Below are 22700 nucleotides of genomic sequence, written 5' to 3' on the forward strand. Positions count from 1 at the left end.
TTGCAGTGAACTGAAACATTCTTTCGCTATTTGCTGAAACATTGTTTTTATATAAGGTGAAACAATACCAGATTTAAATGAGTGAAACATTTTCGACCTACTTAGTGAACAGTTCCGATATATCTGGTGGAACATCGTGCAATATTTAAAAATAATTCAATAATAAGCTAATTTTTTTTCATCGGAAAATATCCATGTATGGTCTTGTTTTGAAGATTTAATTACAATAAATTTAATGGTGTAATCAGATCATGATTTAGATAAGTAATTTAAAAAAATCAGTTTAAAAGTAGTTTTGCACAGCGGACGATTTTTCCCTCCGGCATCGCGGCATCGGACGTCCGACTGCGTAGCCCTCTCCAAACAAACCTTTCGAAACCCCTTTCCCTTTCTCTACCCGCAAAACCCCATCAGTCTGCTGCGGCCATAGCGAACTGTAGGGTAGCTTCGCCTTAGATGGCGCTCGCTAGGGTTTCTCCCCCCGCGTTCTCCTCCCCCTTCCTGATCCATTCCTTACTGCGCCCCTTCTCTTCGCCCTCCTCCGTCTTGCGCCCTCGCGTGACTCGCGTCCCCCACCACCGAGGCTTCGCCATCGCCGCCGCCTTATCTCAGGCCTCTCCGCTTCCCTCTGCGGACGGGGATGGGGCGGTGATGGAGGCGCCGCCGCGGCCGAGCTCCAGGCGCCCATGGAAGCCCACGTGCCTGTACTACACCCAGGGGAAATGCACCATGGTGGGATTTTCCTTCCCTTTCTCGCGATTCACTGTCGTTTGGTTAATGTAATTTTCTGTTGCCCCTTGTGACCTGCGGTTCAGGTGGGTTGGATACCGTATCAATAGGTTAGATTCAGGTTCAGGTGGGTGGGTACCGTATCAATTAGGTTAGATTCAGTGCATGAGTTAATAATTAAATATGAGGATGTGAGTTTGAACTTGATGCTGGGAGAAGATAATCTCTTGTGGAGTTGTTGTTATTTTGTGGAGAAGTATAATAGTATTGATTAGTAAAACCTTAGCCTTGTAGGAGCGTCAAATTATAACAATGCCTGTATCCTCCGCTTGCTTAATTACCTTTTTAAGCCATGCACTACTGGATTTCCTGCAGTGAACCAGCTATTCTACCTCATGAATTTGGGTGTGCCAATTAATCATCCAGTGTGCTAGCTTTGAGTGAGACATGCTACTGCCTGCTGTACTGAATTTGTCGTATGACCATTCTTAAAATTGTATTTGTCGCTAAAGTTGCTCTATGGGCTGGTTTTTTTCCCCATTTCTTTTTTTAGAAACCATGTTTGCGGACGCTGCAATGAAAGCTGTAGTTTCTTAATCTGCACTGCATATTGCTTTGAATTTGTGGCTAGCAATTTTGTTTGAGGCTGTAGATGGGCAAAACATTTTGTTTGAGCCTTGTTTCTTACATAAAAATGGGCCTAACTTGAGGTTTTTGTAACTGAGAAAAACATTTGTCAGAGTAGACACGACTAGTTAAGTAGCCATAGAATGGCAAAGCATATATTTGTCTGGAAAAAATAAAAGGCAGTCTAGTTAGTGTACCCAATCATGGGCCAAAACAATTAAGTGGGACACTTGCAATGTTTGTGAAAGAGGAACAAATTTAGGATTCTAGCTTTGCTAATCTCCTACATGGTAGAGCAGTTGGCTGACAATGGATACCTCCCATCCCATGGTCAGTTTCTGATATGAACAAAGCATAGAAGGAAGGAGAATCTGCAATTCTGCATGGAATGTTACCTTAGTATCATCAAATAATATCCACGGTTGCTATGTTGTCTGTTGTCTGCTAGAAGTGCTTCCTTTGATGCTCATTCAGAAAAGTTCAATAGTTTACTAATCTTGAAGCACTGTGGTAATATCAGGTGAGACGAATGATCAATCTGTCTCAGCATATAAAATAAATCAAATTGTAGATTACATATAGCTGCACAGTTGGGGGGTATAAGTTTGGATTGCGTTAAAGATTTGATCTTCTCAGATTAGTGCAAATTCGTCTCACTTACTATTGTCAAACTTCCCTTAATTTGTAAACTTTTATAAAAGTGGAGTACTTAATTGGCATAATTTGTATATACATAAGCACCATATTTTATTGCTTAGCAAGGATATGTAACCCATTTGAATCTGACTTTCAAACCACAACCTTAGTGCAATACAAGCTGCTTGGCTGAACAGTATTTATGACTCTACTGTCCTTCCTTCAATCTTCATTGCTTCCTACAATTGTAAACTGTTGGTTGTCGTATTGCTCCAATGATTAATACTACCTTTTATTCTTTGTAGCCTTGTCTGTAGTTTGTTGGCTCTTAATTTTGCTGAATAAAAAAAATCTGAGGCTAAACATTTTCTATCTGTGCTATATTGCCTTGACTCTTGCACACTGAACCTAGCTCACAGGCCATGGCTACAATCTCTCAAATGCTGTCTACAAAGTAAGTTTTAATTAGTATTTTTTTTTAATTCTGGGAAGCAATACACATTTTAGGATGCAACTGTTGCTCTCATGCTGATTTAATCCGTTTTTATGTTATTTTTCAGAAAGACACTATATGTTGCATCAAGCCTCTCATCATCTTCTTGTTAGCTTATTAGCCACAGCCAAAATTTGAATTTTGAAACTTAATTTTGGAGTTGATTTTGGGGTTTTTAGAACCTGGTCTATTTTCCAGCATTGGCTTTTAAACCACTAATAACACAGATATCAAAGTTTTACACAGCAATTATTTCCAGTTGCTTCTTTTATTTCTCCATGTCTTATGAGCCGTAGCTCAAACGGTCAGAGATTATGTTTTAAGACTTTTTTGTGTTCTATCTTCTTCATGTACAAGCAGCCAAACAATTAGCTTCATCTTTGTGCAGCACGACATCATTAATCATGCCCTAACATGACATGGATACGCCAAAAGCAAAGCTGCAAATGAAAATGTGCGCATTTGTTAGAAAGGGTGGTTTGATGCTTATGTCTTCATCAGATTCCACCTAACTAGAACAACTTTAGCCTTCCAGTTCTGTAAAACCATTAGCATGGTATTTAATGGTCTTTTTTAAGGTGAGGGGAAATTTTCCCTACCCTTTTCCTAGAGTCAAATATTTTATTTGTCACCTCCCATGCTCTCTAAAATGTACTCCCTCCATTTCAAAATATAGGGCGTATTTTGTCTTATTAGGACAAGGCTTTGACTAACTTCTTTCCTAATATATTCTTTATGTGACACAAAAGTATAACCATAAGAAAGTACTTTTGAAGACGATTCTAATAACATCAATTTTGCCTCACAAAAATTATATTATAATAGAGTAATTGTTGGTCAAAGTTGTCTGAAGAAAACAAAATGCGCTTTATATTTTGAAATGGAGGGAGTAAGAGGTAATAATGGGTATTTGGCAACTTTTGATTGCCTTATGACAACTTAATTGAATTTTAGTTACAGCACATAGGTTTCTTAAATTCGTGAATATGTACAGAATCAGGATATTAAGTAACCTAAACCCAATAGGAAATAATTATTGCAGTAACCGTAGTTTTCAACCACATACAATGACTAAAATGTTGTTGACATGTATTAGAACCCCTTTTTTGGTAATGAACCCCCACATGCAACTTGAGAGGACACTGCATATTTTATAAGATTGAACATATATAGTTCTTAAACGTGAGAATCTACTACTGACGATGCTAATTATTGTTACCATCGTATCAATCATTTGATAAGTAATATTATGTTTCTATCTAGGAGGAAGAGACAATAAAACCAGTGTAAAGTTGTAAACATTACAAAAAATGGAATTTTAAAATAGTTTTCAAAAAGCAGCAAAAAAACACGATGGAGCATCTGAAAAACACCATTAACAAATAATCTCTAAAGGTAACAGGCATAGACTATCCAAACAACATATGAGAAATGCCATTTCATAATCTATTCTGAACTTGGCATGGGTATCAAGTAAGCATACCATCAAGAAACTTGTTGTGCGGGTAGATGGGGCATCTTCCGGATCATCATTGAAATGCACTGCTATGGGAGCACAATATAATTAAATTGAACCAAAATTGCATCTTATGTTTTCTTACCAGTTCTTGATGTGGAAACCCAACCATAGGATCACAGGGAGAAGCAGCAAAGCAAACGGTTGTGCTGGCTCAGTATGCATGGAGCCCATAATCACACGTTGCAATTCAAACCTTTATTATTTGAGGATTTAGGAAGAGAGGACATCACCTTAACCTGCGGCTTCTGCTCTGCTGCTCCATGATCAGCATAGTGGCTACGGCTCACTCATCAAAGCGTTGCGTAGTGCCCTAACCCACAAATCACTCTGTCAATTGCTTGTATTGTTTCAGATAACGTGCTTCTACAAATGATCCCTCACTACCTGAGTCATGTATGCCTAGAAAACATCCATAATGCACTACATGAATATCAACACAAGTGCCTTCATAGTGCACTACCTGAATCATGTCTGCCTAGTAAACATCCTGCTAAAATCATCCTAGATGAAACATTGGCATAAGGCTGTTATTATCGCAGGCTTCTTGTTGACCCCATAAAAAACATTTGGAAACAGTGTCTCTAAATTCCCATCCCAGCAAACTAAAATGTTGTTTATAAAAATGCGAGTAGCACCAATCAGTGATTATTGCAGCTCATTCCTCATGCAGAGAGAGGTTAGAATAAGGATGACTATGCATTCAGGATAGTCTTAACAAAACTAACAACCTTGACTAACCTGGCATAGAGATCATGTGTGTGCAATCCCGAGAAAGGTACTAAATCACCACATGTGAATCAATAGAAGAGATCATACAGATATTTGTGATGAGCCCCTGCAATATGTCCACAGGCAAAACAAGCTCAGAGACTTGCTTAGGAGCACAATAAAAGACAAATCATGTAATTACAAGCACCAAATTTCTGTTCTGTTTTCTTACTTTTTATACAACCCCCTACTGGGAATAAACTAAGCATGTTCTTGTTGATAGTTGATTGACATTGATGATTCACTGAAATATTTGTTAAATCTAAATTACTTTCCACTGGAAACATAATAACAAATCCAAGGAAGGAGGTTCTGCATGTAAACCTACAAGGATAATTCACAGAAACGTACTCAGACTTTAGTAGTACCTCAAGACATTTCATCGAGCAGTTCATGAGCACCAAAAACGTCTAATGTTTTCCTCCTCTTCCTTGTTCTCTCTGCATCCTTCTATTCTCTGGCCATAGCAGCAGCACACGGCAGCACATACATTGGCAGGAGGTCAGCGCAGAGCGGAAGCAAATCCACAACAAATCGGCAAGAGCAAGGTGATGGCAGCAACAGCAACAACAGCACAGGGAGGACGTTGACGGTGGGTTTTTCTTTTTGCCATCAGCGGTTGGGGCGACAGGGTGGAGGCAGCGCGAGGGAAGGGAGGCCCTAGTGACCCGGCGTGGAGGCTAAGGAGGGAGAGGAGACAGTGCGAGGGACATGAGGTCCCTTCGATCCGGCGACGGTGACGGCGACAGTGGTGGCGCGGTGGAGGAGCCATCGGCAGGGGAGGAGGGATGCCGAAGGGATGGGGCGTTGGTGGTGGGAACCGTCGCGGGAGAGATGGGGCACGGGTGGAGGGAAAGGAGCGTGGAGGGATCAATCTGGGAGCGCAGCTAGATGGATCGATCAAGAGTGCTGGATCTCGCGATTGTACGGTTAATATTACGCGTGTCTGTCAGGGTTGGATTCACCGCCACCACTACGTTGTTTTGAAGTAATATAGATATAGATTACCAGATAGATTTCTTGAAAACATTCTTAATATTAGGATTTATACCCCCTAAAGAAAATAGGATTTAATATATTAGTTGAAAGTGTTGGACAGAATTGTTGAGATATCCTATACAAAAGAATAGATATACAAATTTAAGTCTGGGCTCTTTAGAACCCTCGACACTAATTTCCTAAAAAGTTAAAAATAACTTTGTGTTTGTAAACTCTAATGGTTAAAGGGGATCAATGAATCTTCTGCAGTTCTGCTAAGAATATCATCCAAAAGAAGTAAGGAAAATGCATAGCTACTTTAAACTTCTATGAATTCTTTCCTAGAGGCCCAAATAGTGTTACGTTTATTTCATCATAAACTAGATTTGCTGTATAACTTGAATTAAGATTAATACAGATTAGGCTGCCAGTAGCATGACTTCTCTATGGGCTGAGGTTTTTTTTCTATATTTGTTATAGATCATTCTGTTTGAATGTTTTCCAGACATATTTGGAACTCTTTTACATACTAGCTTGCAATTGAGAATTGTCTATTTATTGGAAGCACTGTTGTAATTGAGATTTATACTTCTTCAGTTGAATGATACTTTGCATCTTGAGAAATTCAATCACAATCTGTCAACGGACCTTCCAGTGAATTATTCAGCTGCAGATAAAGTGAAATCTCAGAAATTGGATTACTTTTTGGTCCTTGATTTGGAAGGTAAGGTTGAAATTCTTGAATTCCCAGTTGTAATGATTGATGCCCAAAGCATGGAGTTCGTCGATTCATTTCACAGGTATAGCCCATCTGTACATTAATAGTTATTGAAATATTCTTCTCAATACATAAGACTATTTGAATGATTACCAAACTCGCCCCCAAACATAGATGAGTTTTGCAACTTTTATTTCTCTAATTTCTTGTGAATATTCTTTGGTGGTAATATAGTTCTTTATTAGTTTAAATACAGAAGGTTTAGCTTTGTATGGTTCTCATTTCACTCAGTTGAGCACCAAGAACTATTATCAAGATTAGTGAGAAATTTAATCGAAGAACTATGAGATTAAGATTTAAGATGCAATATTTGAATCCCTTTTGTGGAATATGTTGTCTTTTTTACTTCGATTTTTTTTTTTTTTGAAAATATGTTCACTCATTCTGACTTACCGATATTATACTTCCCTCAACCATCTAAGGATCCTGCCTCTCTTTTGCAACTCGTTTGTTAGAGTGTTTTTCTCTTTTCCTGTCACTCTACTCAAGGCTAGTTGATCATCAAACTTCCCACAAGACCATCTCTTACGGAGAAAATTCTTGAAAACTTATGCAAATTTATAGTTTTCAAAGCTTTCAACAAAAAAGGGGCACTTAAGAGAAATCATAAATTCCTGTAAGAACTTTTTACAACACAATTGAGGAATATTGAAAATTTTTCATTATTTCAACATATATATTTGAGGAAAATTTGATGTAACTATACTATTCGAAAGCGCCTCAATCATTTCAATTTTCATGCGGTGAACCTAAAAAAGTTCTCTAGGGTATTTTTATTTGTGAAATTATAAAGATTTGTTTCAGGGTAATCCATGATCTTTTTCAGGATTTTTGTATTCTTTTTCGATTTTTTATTAAGTTAACTTCATAACGGCATTATTCTTAAAAGTAAATTTGGTTGTAACCAGTGTTGACTGAGCATGGATGCCAAAAAGGAGAGATTTAGTGGTTTAGTAACGGAAGAGGGGCAAGGAGAGGTTTACTGTTGACTGAACAGGGATGGTAGAAAACATAATATAGTCTTAAAACTCGCAATGAATGGCAAAATTAAAATTTCAGTATATTGTTCTGTTTCATACAGGAGAGCCCATGCTGGTTGAGATGTGTAATAATTGAGTGAATTAAAACATATAAGTATATAACTGAATACAAATTAAATTTTTAGGAAGGTATTCCCTCCGTTTCATATTATAAGACTTTCTAGCATTGCCCATATTCATATAGATGTTAATGAATCTAAACACATATATATGTCTAGATTCATTAACATATATATGAATGTGGGCAATGCTATAAAGTCTTATAATATGAAACGGAGGAAGTACATTTTATGACTAGATGGATGCACATAAACCGCTACAATTGGAAATTTTGCAACAGCTATACTGCAGCTAGAGTGTGTCTAGGGATTCATGGACAAACAACAGAACCAAAAATATTTTTCCTGGTTTTACTTTTCTGTTCTTATCCAATGGTTCTGCATGACTCAAGTTCTTAATTTCCTCCCAAAAATATCCTTTTGAATTTCTACTTTCTAAAAGAAAGAATCAAGGTCCTGAATTTACATGCTGTTTGTTCTTTGCAAAATCTAAAAACCATAGGATATCAATATCATGAATATGGGCAATGCATGTTTGGTTGAGTGCCAACCTTTGCTAAACTTGTGGCAACCAAGTTTGACCAACTAAGGCTAGCATTTGGTTCATGCCACAAGTGAGTTATGCCGCACTTTCTGTTAGCTGGTCCACTTGTCATAGAGTGAATTTTTTGCCACAACTTGTCACAATTGTGGCCAACAAATTCTTGGCCACACAATGTGCGGCATGCCACACGCCAAATATATTGTTATGGAACCATCCAAACAGCCCATATATACCACACATGCAGAAAATATCCTCTAAAGACATGCCATTTTAGCTGGTGTCATGGGCATTGGGCTTAGAGGCGACCCACTGGACAGCCCAATACATGGTGTGTGAATAATACTCGCATGATAGTGTAGCATTTGTTACAGTCAGACAAATTATATCAGCTGTTTCTTTCTTGTGTGATGCTGTAAGTTTGAATAGACATCTAAATATTTTAAATAAGTGAGAAAAATGTGACACTGTAACATTGTATAACTTAGTATATGCAATATTTCATATTGTTTTATTCGTTTGTAACAATTGTAGATGTTAATCCTTTCTGTATTTTCTTGCCTTTTCAGTAATATCAGTTACTATCTCTATCCCCTCGTGTGTTGCTTGTAGGTTTGTACACCCTACTGCGATGAGTGAGCAAAGAATAAGAGAATATATTGAAGGGAAATATGGGAAATTTGGAGTTGACCGGTATTTGTAGCACTATTTAACTCTGTTTCTCACTGCAGAATAACTTGTTTGATGATTTGATCGTAATTTTCAGTAGCTATACATCATTAACTATTTTGCTGTTAAAGCGGGAGTCTTTTTTTTTTCCTTAACATAGGTTCAGTTAGTCTTATCATGAATGTAACCCATGAATTGGCTGGTTATATGGATACATCTAGAGGCGAATCAAACCCTTTAGCTTGTAAAATTTCTAGATTCTTCAGTTGTCTTATTTATCATTTTCTTTATGAGTTTGTAACTTCAGTTTGTGATGTTCTAAACTGTATCCACTGGTCTAGGTTTAATCTAGTTTGGTTTGCTTTATTTCTTGTATAAAATGTTCTATATATTTTATTTCTTGATTGCATTCCTTCTTATGGATTGAGTTTTGTATACCACTATCCTTTTGGTAAAACTGTGTTTTGTCATCAACCCATCTTCATTAGTCACCTGTATTTTATGCATATTATCACTTTGTGTTTGCAGTCTGTTATTCCATTGTCATCCTAAAATATTTCTATGATCTAGAATTCTTGACGTGCATTTGTTAACTCTAGATATGTGGAAGTAATATGTACTAATTTGTTGTGTAATATGTAGTGTATGGCATGATACTGCTATACCTTTCATGGAAGTACTTCAAGAGTTTGAAGACTGGATCGAACATCACAAATTTTGGAAAAAGGAGCAAGGAGGAGCACTCAACAGTGCAGCATTCATCACTTGGTAATTTATTGCTGCTAATGTTATAAATTTTAGGGAAGTACTGATATATTCTCAGTTATGCCATTGCACTTGTGCAAAAAAGATGTAGTTATTTGTACTTGTAGTTTGATAGTGTCTGCATTCTTTTAGGTTTAGGATCCTGGTGGAACAGGAACTTTGGAAAATTTTGGAGGTTAGAGTTGATTGAAAAGTATGTCAAACTTTGTTTCACAAATTTTCTTGGTGGGTTTTGTGTTGCATCTAGTACATATCTCCTTAATTCATGGCTGGAATTCGAGTTAACAGTGATGCTTTAGATTCTATATATTACTATCAGTGTAATCCTCGTGTGTTCATAAATATTGCAGTGGGAATTGGGATCTGAAGACAAAGGTACCTGAACAGTGCAGGGTTTCAAAAATTAAGTTACCTTCTTACTTTATGGAGTGGATCAATTTGAAGGATATCTATCTCAACTTCTATAACAGAAGGGTAGCTAAACTCAACCCATTAGCCCATTACATATTGTTCTGTTGGAATTCAGATTTGTTGTTCATTTTGTTCATGATGAGAGTCAATGTGCATCCATGAATATTTAATATTTATTGTGTTTTGCTAGGCTACCGGAATGATGACAATGATGAGGGAGCTACAAATGCCAATCGTCGGAAGCCATCATCTCGGTATAGATGATGCAAAAAATATAGCAAGGGTTGTTCAGCGTATGCTAGCTGATGGTGCTGTAATGCAAATTACTGCAAAGAGGCAATCAGCTACTGGCGATGTGAAATTTCTTTTCAAGAATCGGATCAGGTAAAAGGAGAATTATGGGATGTAATTATTTACACAGCAGCTAGAAGATGAGAAGATGCCCTCCGGTGAAATGAAACAATAGTTTGGCCCTAGTAACCGCTTGGGAGTTGGGACCAGAGAAGTGTTGGACTGCTGATGGTTCATGTTGGGTCAAGGCGTCAAGGCAAGAGAATGAAGCTCCCAAATTCCAAGGTTCTGCAAATGCCTTTCCACGGGAGAGATGCCAGTAGCCCAGTATACCAGAGGCCTTGTTGCCCAAAAAGGAACCGCAAAGAAGTGTAGGAGCTCACATGCGGTGGTCTGGTAAATCTGACCCTGTTTTGCTTTTGGCATTGACAGTAATACGTGTACACCCGAATGGCCGAATATGTGCTTTGTCCTATACTCCACGTACTTCATCTATCTTATTATAAGATGTTTTGTTTTGAATAGATTCATACATGATCTATGTATGTCCCTTTATATATATGTGTTTAAATTTAATAGATGTTAGTGAGGGACGGAGAGACAAACATCTTATCAATTATAATGTGGAACCGTGTACTTGAGTTTTTTGCCTGAGCTGAAATGTTTTAGAATTGTTTCATTTTTTAAATATGTAAGCCCTTGTATTTCTTTTTCAATTACATAAAAACAGACGCGCCACCACCACACCAAATATGATTTCCATGTGAGCTCTTAAAATTATATTTGTTGATGTACTGTTATTAACAGAATACACCTTAGCGGTGATAAATGCCTGCTTCAGTACGTAGCTTTTCATGGCATTTTGATAATATAATGACATGAGAGTGTGAGACTAGATTGCCGTCGTTATACTGCTACAAGTTCAATGGCAAAACATACACTAAAAGATATTGGGCTTATATTTATTTGCTCATAAATGCAATCTTTTGTATACAAGTATCGACAAACCGAGGCTTATACTGAATTATTGTTAGATACTCCGTCCGTTCCAATATAAGTGCACTTCAGAATTTATTGTTAGATACTCCATCCGTGTACTTTAGAATTGGATATGACATTTTATATGTGTTTAGACTCGTTGTATTAAGTGTCACATTTAATCCTAGATACACTAATATTAGGATGGAGGGAGTAAAACTTTTTTAGTTCATGTGACCGGCCGTGCTTGTAAGCTTTGGTTGGGTGCAGCTAATCTTTTATAAGAGCGAGTACAATAGCATGCTATAAGTCAGCTGTAAGCACATATGGAGAAGAGAAGTAGTATGCTACAAGTCAGCTGTAAGCATATATGGAGAAGAGAAGAGAGAAGGAAAGCGGACTACAGATTTATAGCTAGCTACAGCACAAACTCTAATTTGTTGTGTGTATGAGAAGTGGGACCATATATTAACTATAATGCGTTATGTGTGTATGATAAATGGGACTATATATTAATTATTGTATAAATAAGCTATTAGATTAGCTATGGACAATTGAAGCTAGCAGTTGGCTATACTATTAAACTTGCTCTAAGCAAATAGCACAAATTAATCGGCAGCTGAAGGTAGCCCCACGCTCGGCATCCTTTTAGAGCAAGTTTAATAGTATAGCCAACTACTAGCTATAAATCATCTATAGCCAATGTAATAACCAATTCATACAATAATTGCTTACTATATTATTAATATCTGGTCCCACCTGTCATATACACATTATGTTTTGGAGTCCGTGCTGCAGCTGGTTATAGATCCATAGCTCGTTGCTTTTCTCTTTCTTCCTTTTATCCCTTTAAAATATGTTTATAGTTGGTTTATAGCCTGGTATTATATCTGCTATTAGCTATCTGCCACCAATGGTGTGGTAACCGAGGATGAAAGCGACCAGGGCACAGTTCCCCATGACACAATCACCTAGATTATATTATTAGGGCACTAATCACCTTTCTTTTCCCTAATCACCTATGGAACTTCTTTCCATGCAATGCAAAGCCAAGCATGTAATGACACCTCAAACAAAACACCATTAGCTTGGAGAGTGTGCGTCTGGTCACATGATGTTTAGATAATGGCCAATTGTGCCATTTTGGACGTAGCACATACAATAGCTCGCACAATTATTGTGCAAAATTACAATTCCTACAGCACGAAAACAACAACAAAGTATACAGATTCACATCGCTCGTAAGAGGGTTACAAAGGTGAATTGAGAGCTGAACTAGGGTTTTCCGGATTTCGAAAAGTCTCCCTCCTAGTGCTAAGACCCCTCCTTTTTATAGTCTAAGGCGGTGTACATGCATTGCCATAATTTCCTTGGCATATATACAGACATGCGTTTGTATATGTGTGTGCATATATATATATGGCGGTGTATTTGGAGTGGAAAATTGGCATTTAACTAGTCTCCCTCCTAGTGCTAAGACCCCTCCTTTTTATAGTCTAAGGCGGTGTACATGCATTGCCATAATTTCCTTGGCATATATACAGACATGCGTTTGTATATGTGTGTGCATATATATATGGCGGTGTATTTGGAGTGGAAAATTGGCATTTAACTATTTGCCACTTTTAAGACGTGAGAATAAGGATTTGCCACTCGCACTTTATGATATTTGGGTTTAGTGGTAAATCCTTAATTATCACCTGTAAAAGTGGCAAATAGTTAAATATCTTGGAAAATTTTGGTGACACAATATTTCAACATGGAAAACATATTAATTAGAGTAGGAAAAGAATCCATTTTACGTTCTTGAACTATTTGCTATATGCTCCATCTATTTTAAAATATAAGGATTTATATATTTGCGATGGAAAGAGTAGAAAATACTAAGATTCGGTCAAAAGATTCTATTTTAGTCAGTTCAGTTGTTAATTTTTAAATTTTGAATTGCTTATATATTCTCTTCTCAACAATCTTATTGGCTTCAGAATCGTTGCAATCATTAGAATATGGGAATCAATGCAGAAATACTTATATTGTTGAAACGAAGGGAGTAGCATTTAATTCCTTAAAAGAATCTTTTCGCTCATTTTAACAACTCCCCCACCACCCCAACCCCACCACCACCACCCTAAAACCACTCACTGTACTCCTAATATTATTTTCATTTTTTTTCTCAATACAAGTCACATTTGAAGTTTTATTTTTGTATATGGACAGATAACATACACCTATGTTGTAAACTGTTGGAGGCATGCCATGAAGCCCTTCGGCCGGACCTGCCGAAACCGTAGTACCAGCAAGGATTCAAGCTAAAGACGTCAAGACCATTCAGGCGAAGCCCTATGGCGAAAGCCATAAGCGAAGATGGCGAAGGCTGGAAAGCCGCGTCGGTACTCCGAAAGTAAAGGCATCTTGGGCGAACTACAAAGACTTCGCCATGACAAGTTCGGCATCAAGGAGGCCCAACAGGACACCCCCGGTCTTTTAGGCCCGTTCGCTATAGACCAGGCCCAGCCTATCAGCCCATTAAAGGCCCATATGTGCAAATGACACTGCGTACCCATGTAAATATCCCTTTCATAAGGGCAACCATGTAAAATCCCCTGTAACCCTAAACTAGCCATGTAAATGTCCCTTTCATAAGGGCAACCATGTAAAATCCCCTGTAACCCTAAACCCTAGAAGGTGCAAGCTTGTGCTAAGGCTATAAATAGAACTCTAGGGCCATGTAATAGGGGATCCCAAAAAATTTTACGAATCAATACAATTACTTTTACATTTCAACTAGTGTTGGGAGAACCATGCCTTTCGACGTGGCATAGTTGTCCATTCGACAACATAAACTATTTTAAAAAATTTCGAAGTAGTTTGCATGTAGTTTTGAATCTCAATGTTTAAATTAGACTCAAGTAGTTATATAACCAACCTAGGAAACAGTGATTGCAAATTCGAAGATAAGTCAGGATGCAAGGCGCAATGTTATGTGTCTCTACCACAAAATTCCAACAAAGAAATATCAAATGTCATTAAGAGAGTAAACTGAATACTGTTAATTTTACAAGTCACCCAAAATAAAGTAGGAAAATTAAGTGGTCTAAACAAAATTGGTCTAACAAAACAGTTTGAGAAGTTAAAGTGAACATTTTTCTTGGTAGTTACATTGCCCAAAAAAGGCTCCATCCTCATTCTTATCACTCCTGTAAACACATCACATATGCTGGTCAATACATGATCCTTATCGTGGGCTTGAATTAACCTCTCTCTTGGCCGTTTGATAAATTATTTCTCTCACTTTACTAGCCACGAATCTAGTACTACGATCAACTAATAGGTCGACTTCCAATCGATCGCCAGCATTCATATACTAATTAATTAATAGGGTTATTTGCATTAATCATTTATTGAATTTAGTATATTTTTGATCAGTGCATTTGACAGACACGAATCATATACTCCCTAGTCCCAAAATATAGGACTCCTAAGTTAGTTATAAATTAGCTACGAATCTGCACAAGTACGTGTATGTCTAGATTTATAACTAAGAGTTACTACTCTTATATAGAGAAAACAGCACATATCACTATAAAATAACCATAACATGCATAGGCCGCTATGAAACGGATACAAGTCGATGACCGTACTTTCACCGTGCAGTGCCACTCAAAGGAGATAAAAATATAGCCCTAGTTAAGAGTTAAGACCGCACGGCAATAGGGTGGCACCAAACAGGGCAACATTGGCGGGCATACAGGCCCTGCCTTGGCTTGTACTGCATGGCTGCTGTCGTTTTCGTTGGGTTGTGGTATAACCTTGGTGGTTGCAGCTTCAAGCTACGGTAAGCTGCGGTGTTCCCGACGAATTGACTCGTCTCCAGCTGATGAGTGGTCTATGCTAGCTGTTTGTTCCTGTGTGTATCTAGGGGGCTCCAAATGCAGGCAGCAACGCTACTATTGAGGATTGAGGGCTGTGTTTACGTTAGGGGTGAAAAATTTTGTCGCGTTACATTAGATATATGGACACATATTTAAAATATTAAATGTAGATTAATAATAAAACAAATTACAGATTTCACCTGTAAACTGCGAGACAAATTTATTAACTTAATTAATATGTCATTAGCAAAAGTTTACTGTAGCACCATATTGTCAAATCATGGAGCAATTAGACTTAAAAGATTCGTCTCGCAATTTACACGCAATCTGTGTAATTAGTTTTTTTGTCTGTATTTAATACTATATGCATGTGTCCAAATATTCGATGTGACAAAGTGAAAAGTTTTTTTTTGCATGGAAACTAAACAGGACCTGAATTTTCCATTCCTTTGCTCTTATTTTTCATGCACACGTTTTTCCGAACTATTAAACTGAGTTTATTTTGCAAATTTTTCTATAGAAAAATTATTGTAAAAATCATATTAAGCCATTTTTCAAGTTTTTAAATTAATACTTAATTAATCGTGTATTAATCTGTCAGTCTGTTACTTGCAAAGGTCATAAACACGCTAATAGCGATTGGTGTTAAGTTCTTTACATTAAAATAATAAATATGAGAGTGTTAAAAACTTTGAGTTGAAGGTTTTAAAATGAGTTGAAAGTTTCAGGTTTGAGCTAAAAGATTAAAAATTGAATTGAAAGTTTTAAAAATTGAGTTTAGTGAAAGTTTACTATACTTTTTAAATTTTGAAATAAATCTCTGTTGAAAAAGTATCTATTTCAATTTTTTAATCAAATTTAAACAGCACTAAAAAAAGACGTGCATGTGTGGTATCAGCACAACTGCGCGAAATAGCTCCACTATGTATCTATCTAATTAAGGGCATATTTGGTGAAGTTTCAACTCCTAAATTTAACTCTATGAGTTAGGTCTAGAGCGGAGTTGTGGAGCTAACTAAACCTTACCCAGCTCCACCTTTCTAATTCATTTTATGAGATCACTCCATTTAGTTCCACTCCCATTTTTAGTGGAGTTGAAACCGTTTAGTTGGGCTCCAACTCAACGAAAGGTGGAGTTGGGCTAGAGATATGCCAAACATGCCCTAAGTAGATTTCTTCTAAAAAAAAAAAGAGAAAATAAAGTAGGTTCTATTGATGGGCCAAATTTGCACCTTGCAACATCCTGGCCTAATCAGAAGTTGGATTGTGTAGCACATGACAGCTATGTGTGTATGTTTAGTATCACCTTGCTAGCTAGTTTAGCAAGAGTGGAACCAATTTATAAGGGTATGTCCCTCTAACCATATTATTTCCGGGTTAACCCTTTTACATGAAGTGAAGATGAAAATTTAAGTGAAGTGATATGTGTAAGTGGGCCTGTCCATCTGATGCTATTAACGCCAAAATTTGGTAAGATTCTTTAGTGAATTCGATTAAAGAAAGAGCACAATCAATCGATGGCATGCTTATCCAGAAGAGTCCGAGTTTAAGAAGGAATCATGGAGACGACGGCATAGCAGCTTAATTTATCTATTAATCAGGCAAGTATTGTATTTAGGAAAGTTTGAGTCATGTCCGATGATGACTTTATGTTTTTCCTTTTATCTTTAAGAAGTTTGTTTAGTGTCTCATCAGGACTAGTTTCTGCCCATGGGTCCCCTCTTCCATTTTGCTCACTCGCCGCCCACGTCTAAACTACCAGATACTACTCTAATATCATCGTCATGACATAGAGTATTTGCATAAGCAAACACTATACCCGCACGAAAGCATCTCCTAGATAAGCTAGCAGCATATTCAGTATAACATGAACATAATGTAAAGTAGGCATTCATATACTCGGAAAGTATTTCAATACCATAAATGTATAAAGAAGAGTATTCTAAATAAAGTACAAAGCTTACAAAAGAGGAAAGGAAAGCTGCTAGAGCCATACCCGAACTCTTCTGGAGACTTCCAGACTCCTAATTTCTACTCTATTTCTATTCCACCAGCTAGATAACACTAAACTAACTTAAGGGAATATGAGAGAGCTCTTGCTTGAGGTGTCCGAGTAAAGTGAGAAGAGGAGCTCCTTTTTATAGGCAGGTAATGACGGTTGTGACGGCTGGAATGGTCGGTAATACCCTCCAACCATCATTGGGGATCAATCCCAGCTATCCATCCAAACCCAGCATCCATTGGCGCTACGGGAGGTTCGGCCGAACCAGGGCCGACCCAACCAGCCCACATTTCGGCTAGTGGCCTCCTCCGTTGCTTCACTTCGTAGACTTGTGAATTTTGGCCCAATTCATCGTGTCAATACTGAGTTCTTGGCCCATTCATGCATAAGTCTGATTCTCGACATCGTCCGATTGATTTATCGTCTAAGTTGATGTCGATTCTCCTCCACTTTATGGTTATTCTCTGCAAAAGGTTAGTGAACCTAATACTAGTGGAATATTATTATTCTAACATGTATATGCATTGCAAGCATAACAAGTTCTCCTCTATTTTGATAATATTGACGATCGAAACTGATCGCTAACGACCGTCAACACTCCCAAGCCCTAGGTCGCCACCACGCCATCGCCCTAGACACCGCCGCCGCTTCCACCCTTCCGTCCACCGCGCCTCGCCACGCCGTCGCCACCGTCGGATTCGTGAGGTCGAGAGTCGTGCCGTCCGCTGGTTTGTCACCGCCCTCCGCTTGCCGGTGAGCCGCCATTGATGGCCAACTCCGGCCACCTCTCCCGGTTGTCCCTCTTCCTCTCTATCTTTCTAATCTACCTCTTCCTCTCCCTTTGGGATCGCTAGAACCTGTCGGCCCCTCGCCGCAGTTGTCGCCTCCTCCGCGCCGTTGTCGTCGCCATCGGTGATACCCTCCTCCTCTTTCCTGCGTGCCGTTGCGTCGCCGCCACCGTGCCACTGTGTCGCCACCGTGTTGCCGTATCGCTGCCACGCCAGATGGCCGCCGCCTCCCAGTTGGGATGGCTGCAGCCGACGTCGCAACCCGCCGTCCGATCCGCCCCTTGACAGATCGGGGCCGCTCGCGCGCCGCCGCGTGTACGCCACGTGGCCGCCTTGTCGGTGCCACGTGTGTGCCACATGGTACACCCGCCCCGGTCCCGTGGACTTGGTCCACCATGTGCCGAACCCTCTTGAGTCACTGACGGGTTAGTCCCGCCGGTCTTGCTGACGTCAACGCTCTCCTTTGTTGCGCAATAAATCGATTAACTTCTAAAAATGTTAGTAAAACTTCTAAAATTCATATCTAATTCATTTGAGAATTAATTTCTAGAAAATGTCTAGAATTAAATTCATATCTAAAAATGTCTAGAATCCATTAAAAATGGTTTTGTTTCCTGTTTCAGTAGACTTATAGTAGGTTTTGCTTGTGTGCTTTGTTTGTTGTATAGAAACCAGCAATTCCGATGTTCCCATTTACTACGAAGTGGTAGCAGAGATTCCTTCAGCGCCGGAGCAAGGAAAGTCATACATATTCCTTGAACATATTGTACTTATTTTACAAATTCTCCGCTTTCCATTTAAACTGCATTGTTTTATAATGTCATGGTGGATGGAAACCTATTGTACTCAGCCTTTAGTTATCCTATATCATTGATAGCTTGGGGTATAATATGACTAGCCGATTGGTTTAGGTGATGCTTAGCCATGCTTAGTTCAATTAGCACACTATGGGAATTCACATTAATTGTAGACCTTGTTTATTTCTGAGAGTAATGATTATATACCACCATGGTACTAAAATATGAATGGTGGGCTATCGGTGTATGGTTTTTCTAGATGCACCCATGGCAATTAAGGACCAGTTCGCGGCAAAACTTGGAAGAATTATCGTACTTACCACAAGCCAGCGTGGGCAACGGCTAGACTTGTAGTGTAGCTTTTCCTAGCTGACGTACCCGGGCAAGGGTGGGCGTGATGGTGTTAGGATGGGCCCTGGAATGGTCTATGCTACTTCCTGATTCACCTAGGCACGAGAGGGGGCTGCCCGACTTGGTTTAAGGAGGGGGCGAAACCTAAGGTGTGCTGCAATTGGTTATGGAGGGTTATGCGAAGGGCCCTCTCACAGTTTCTTTCCAGTATGTCGTGGTGGCATGTTGGCGCACGGTAACGTATTGTGAGATTGTGTCTTGTGGGTACAATTGTACACCTCTGATCAGAGTAAAACTATTCGAATAGCCATGCCTGCGGTTATGGGCAATCAACCAGATTAACTGTGATTAGTCTCACAATGTTAATATGGCTTAATGAACTTGTTTAGTTTAGGTGGTTTGGTTGGGCCTGTTTCAATGTGGTTTAGCGTTGGGTAGTGATATTTAACATTGTTTAGGCAAATTTTGTTACATGACACCGTGACTTCACGGTTTTAGCTTTAGGACAGCGCACGAAGTCACTTTTGGAGGAAAACACTCCCAAAAGTTGGATATTTGCTGGTCGACACCATACGCATTAAAGTAATAATTTCCAGTTGAAGAGGAGAAAAAAATTACGTGAAATTTCAGAAATACCCTTGGGCCCACATGTCAACTCTCCTATCTCTCTCGATCCCCCCACTTCTCTCTATTCTCTTCTCTCTCTATGCCACATGTCAGTGACGGTGATGGGCAGGCGAGGTCCGGCAGCGGGAGGGCGAGGGCAAAGCGGCTACAGCGACAGGATGGCGACGGCTCCAGCCAGCTGGGTGCCTAGACAGCAGTGCCAGCCACTGACGACGCCCCTCCCTCCTCACTCCATGCGCTGGAGCTGTCGCCGTTGAGTCGCGCCACCGCTCCTCCATACGCAGCTGCCAGCGCCGAACCTCGCCTGTTGTCCGGCTAGCGCCAGCGCTCCTCTACACGCTACTAGTCACGTCTATTTTGCCCTCGCCCTCCCGCCGCTGCCGCCGGACCTCGCCTGCCCACTGTCGTCGCTGACATTTGGGATAGAGAGAGAAGAGAGATACGAGAGCTGACATGTGGGCCCAGGGGCATTTTTGATATTTCACGCGGTTTCTCTCTCCTCTTCAACCGGAAATTATTACTTTAATGTGTGCGGTGTCCACCAGCAAATATCCAACTTTTGGGAGTGTTTTCCTCCAAAAGTCACTTTGTTCGGTGTCCTACAGCTAAAGCCACTAAGTCATGGTGTACTGTTGCAAAATTTGCCTTGTTTAGTTTATAATTATTGTTTTACTACACTCAAATTGTGATTTCTAAATGTTGTTTTATGCAAATAACCCATAGCTTCCTTCGGAGTTATACTGCATCATGCCTTCCTTTTGGTATGACTTGTTGAGTACAGTGGGTAGTACTCAGTCTTGCTTTATTTCCCCTAATCCTCAGAAGCAGAGTATTATACAGATGGTGATTACATGGAGGGGTAGGTATGTTGCTGTCATCAAGGATGTTGTGGATTTCGAGATGCTATGCTTATCTAAGAGCTCTGTTGGCTAGTTAGCTCGATTATTTAAAATAGGAGAAATTGCCAAAGTTTGGAAGTCTGCCGGTTTTCCTCTGTGGGGCCGGTCTGACCGCCGTGTGTGGGCTGGTCAGACCACCGGTTGAGGGTCGGGTCAGACCGGCGGTATGTGGCCGGCTTGACCGGTAGAGTCCGAGTCCAGGTCTGTTTCGCCGGGTCTCGAAGTTTCCTTACTCAGGAAGGCATGTTTTGGGTTTTCTTTGGATTCTATCCCGAGTTGGACGTGGAAGAGGGCCTATAGAGGGCAAGGCCAACCCCTATATAAGGGACATGCCTTTTCAATTGTAACTAACCAATCTACAATCAATCAATCAAATTGTTTTTCATATTGCTTTTAGTTTTCTCTTAGTTTGTCCATATTTGTTGATTTGCGTCGTAAATCGTCCGCCGCCGCTGCGAGAGTGCGACACCTCTTTGTAGGTTTGTCCTGAAAACCTTCTGTTTTACCCACAAGACGGGTAGTTATCTAGAATCGGTTCCGCTAGCCGGTTTATTTATCAAAACCCATCTTGGTTTAGCTTTTGCTAGATCGAGGTGGTTGGCGACTCTAGGATCACCAATTGACAAGCACGATTGCAGTACCTAAACGCCTAGCGGTGATCCTAGAGTCGCCAACCACCTCGATCTAACAAAAGCTAAACCATATACTAACTCAAAAGGAGTGACTTTAGTGGCACCATGTTTAGATATCCTATGCGCCCACAATGCTTCAGAAAGCACATCATGCCACTTCTTAGGGTGTTCCTCGATCTTCTTCTTTACTAGCTTCAACAATGTCTTATTACTCGACTCGGCTTGTCCATTAGCCTAAGCGTAGTAAGGAGAAGAACTCAACAATTTAACACCATAAGATTCGGCAAAACTCTTCACTTCTTTAGACATAAAAGAAGCCCCTTGATCCGTAGTTAATGTTTGCGGAATACCGAATCTATGGATAATATGCTTCAAAATAAAGTCAATTACCTCCGTATGAGTCATATTCTTGAGCGGCACGGCTTCGGCCCACTTGGTGAAGTAATCCGTAGCAACTAGCACGAACCTATGCCCCTTTGATGACGAAGGATAAATTTGACCAATGAAGTCCAAAGCCCATCCTCGGAACGGCCATGGTTTGATAATAGGATTGAACACGGTGGCGGGCGCCAATTGAACATTGCCGAACCATTGACAAGCTTTGCATCCCATATAGTATTTGAAACAATCTTCAATCATCCTCGACCAATAGAACCCTGCTCTCCTAAGCAACCAATTCATCTTATGGACTGATTGATGAGTTCCACAAATTCCTTCATCCACCTCTCCCATAGCCACTTTAGATTGATCATCATCCAAACACTTCAATAGAACTCCCATAGCCATTTTAGATTGATCATCATCTAAACACTTCAATAGAACTCCATCTATATTTCAGTGATATAAATCTCCATCAAGCAATGTATATTTGAACGCTTGCCGCCGAATTCTTCAATCAACCTTAAGTGTAGTGTCTTTCAAATATCTAATCAAAGGAATCCTCCAATCTTCTTCTGTTTCTTGGGCACAAATGTCCGAATTTACAATTAATTTAGCCTTTGAATCAATTGCGGCGTGCCCCCCAGCGCTCTGTCCAGAACCGGTCAGACCGGCCGTGCACGGCCGGTCAGACCGGCGGCATGTGGCCGGTCGGACCGCCCCTGGTCACCGGTCAGACCGGCCGCACAATCACGGTCAGACCGCCCCTGGTCTGCAATTTTGCCAATTTCGCACAAAGATTTAAAATCAAGCACCGGCTCTTCTAATATCAGAAATAATGACCTAATGCATCATTGATCATCATGTTGGCTATAGGCATAGGATATTCATCTTTGGGAGTAGCTTTATTCAAATCTTTAAAGTCTATGCAAACTCTAATCTTCCCACCCCCCTTCTTCTCCACCGGGACTATACTAGACACCCACTCCACATAACGACATGGCATAATAAACCCCGCCTTCAATAACCGATCAATCTCCTCTTTGACTCGGTCATATAGCAAAGGAGTTAA

The 22700-nt window shown here is 39.7% G+C and overlaps 1 protein-coding gene across 3 annotated transcripts; it reads left to right on the top strand.

The window, feature by feature from the left end:
• Window positions 1-396: 396 nt before the first annotated feature.
• On the top strand, window positions 397-10845 carry LOC127775763 (uncharacterized exonuclease domain-containing protein At3g15140). Of its 3 annotated transcripts, XM_052302053.1 has the most exons (7): window positions 397-732; window positions 2405-2446; window positions 6348-6550; window positions 8781-8861; window positions 9480-9605; window positions 9953-10076; window positions 10204-10845. In XM_052302053.1, exons 1-7 carry the CDS (start codon window positions 457-459, stop codon window positions 10399-10401), a joined length of 1050 nt encoding a protein of 349 aa, XP_052158013.1. In that variant the 5' UTR covers window positions 397-456; the 3' UTR covers window positions 10402-10845. The 3 variants fall into 3 exon arrangements, with proteins under 3 accessions (XP_052158013.1, XP_052158015.1, XP_052158014.1); XM_052302055.1 differs by lacking the exon at window positions 8781-8861; XM_052302054.1 differs by lacking the exon at window positions 2405-2446.
• The last annotated feature ends 11855 nt before the right edge of the window (window positions 10846-22700 follow it).

The sequence above is a fragment of the Oryza glaberrima genome, chromosome 6, assembly GCF_000147395.1.
Source record: "Oryza glaberrima chromosome 6, OglaRS2, whole genome shotgun sequence".
Classification (NCBI taxonomy): Eukaryota; Viridiplantae; Streptophyta; class Magnoliopsida; order Poales; family Poaceae; genus Oryza; species Oryza glaberrima.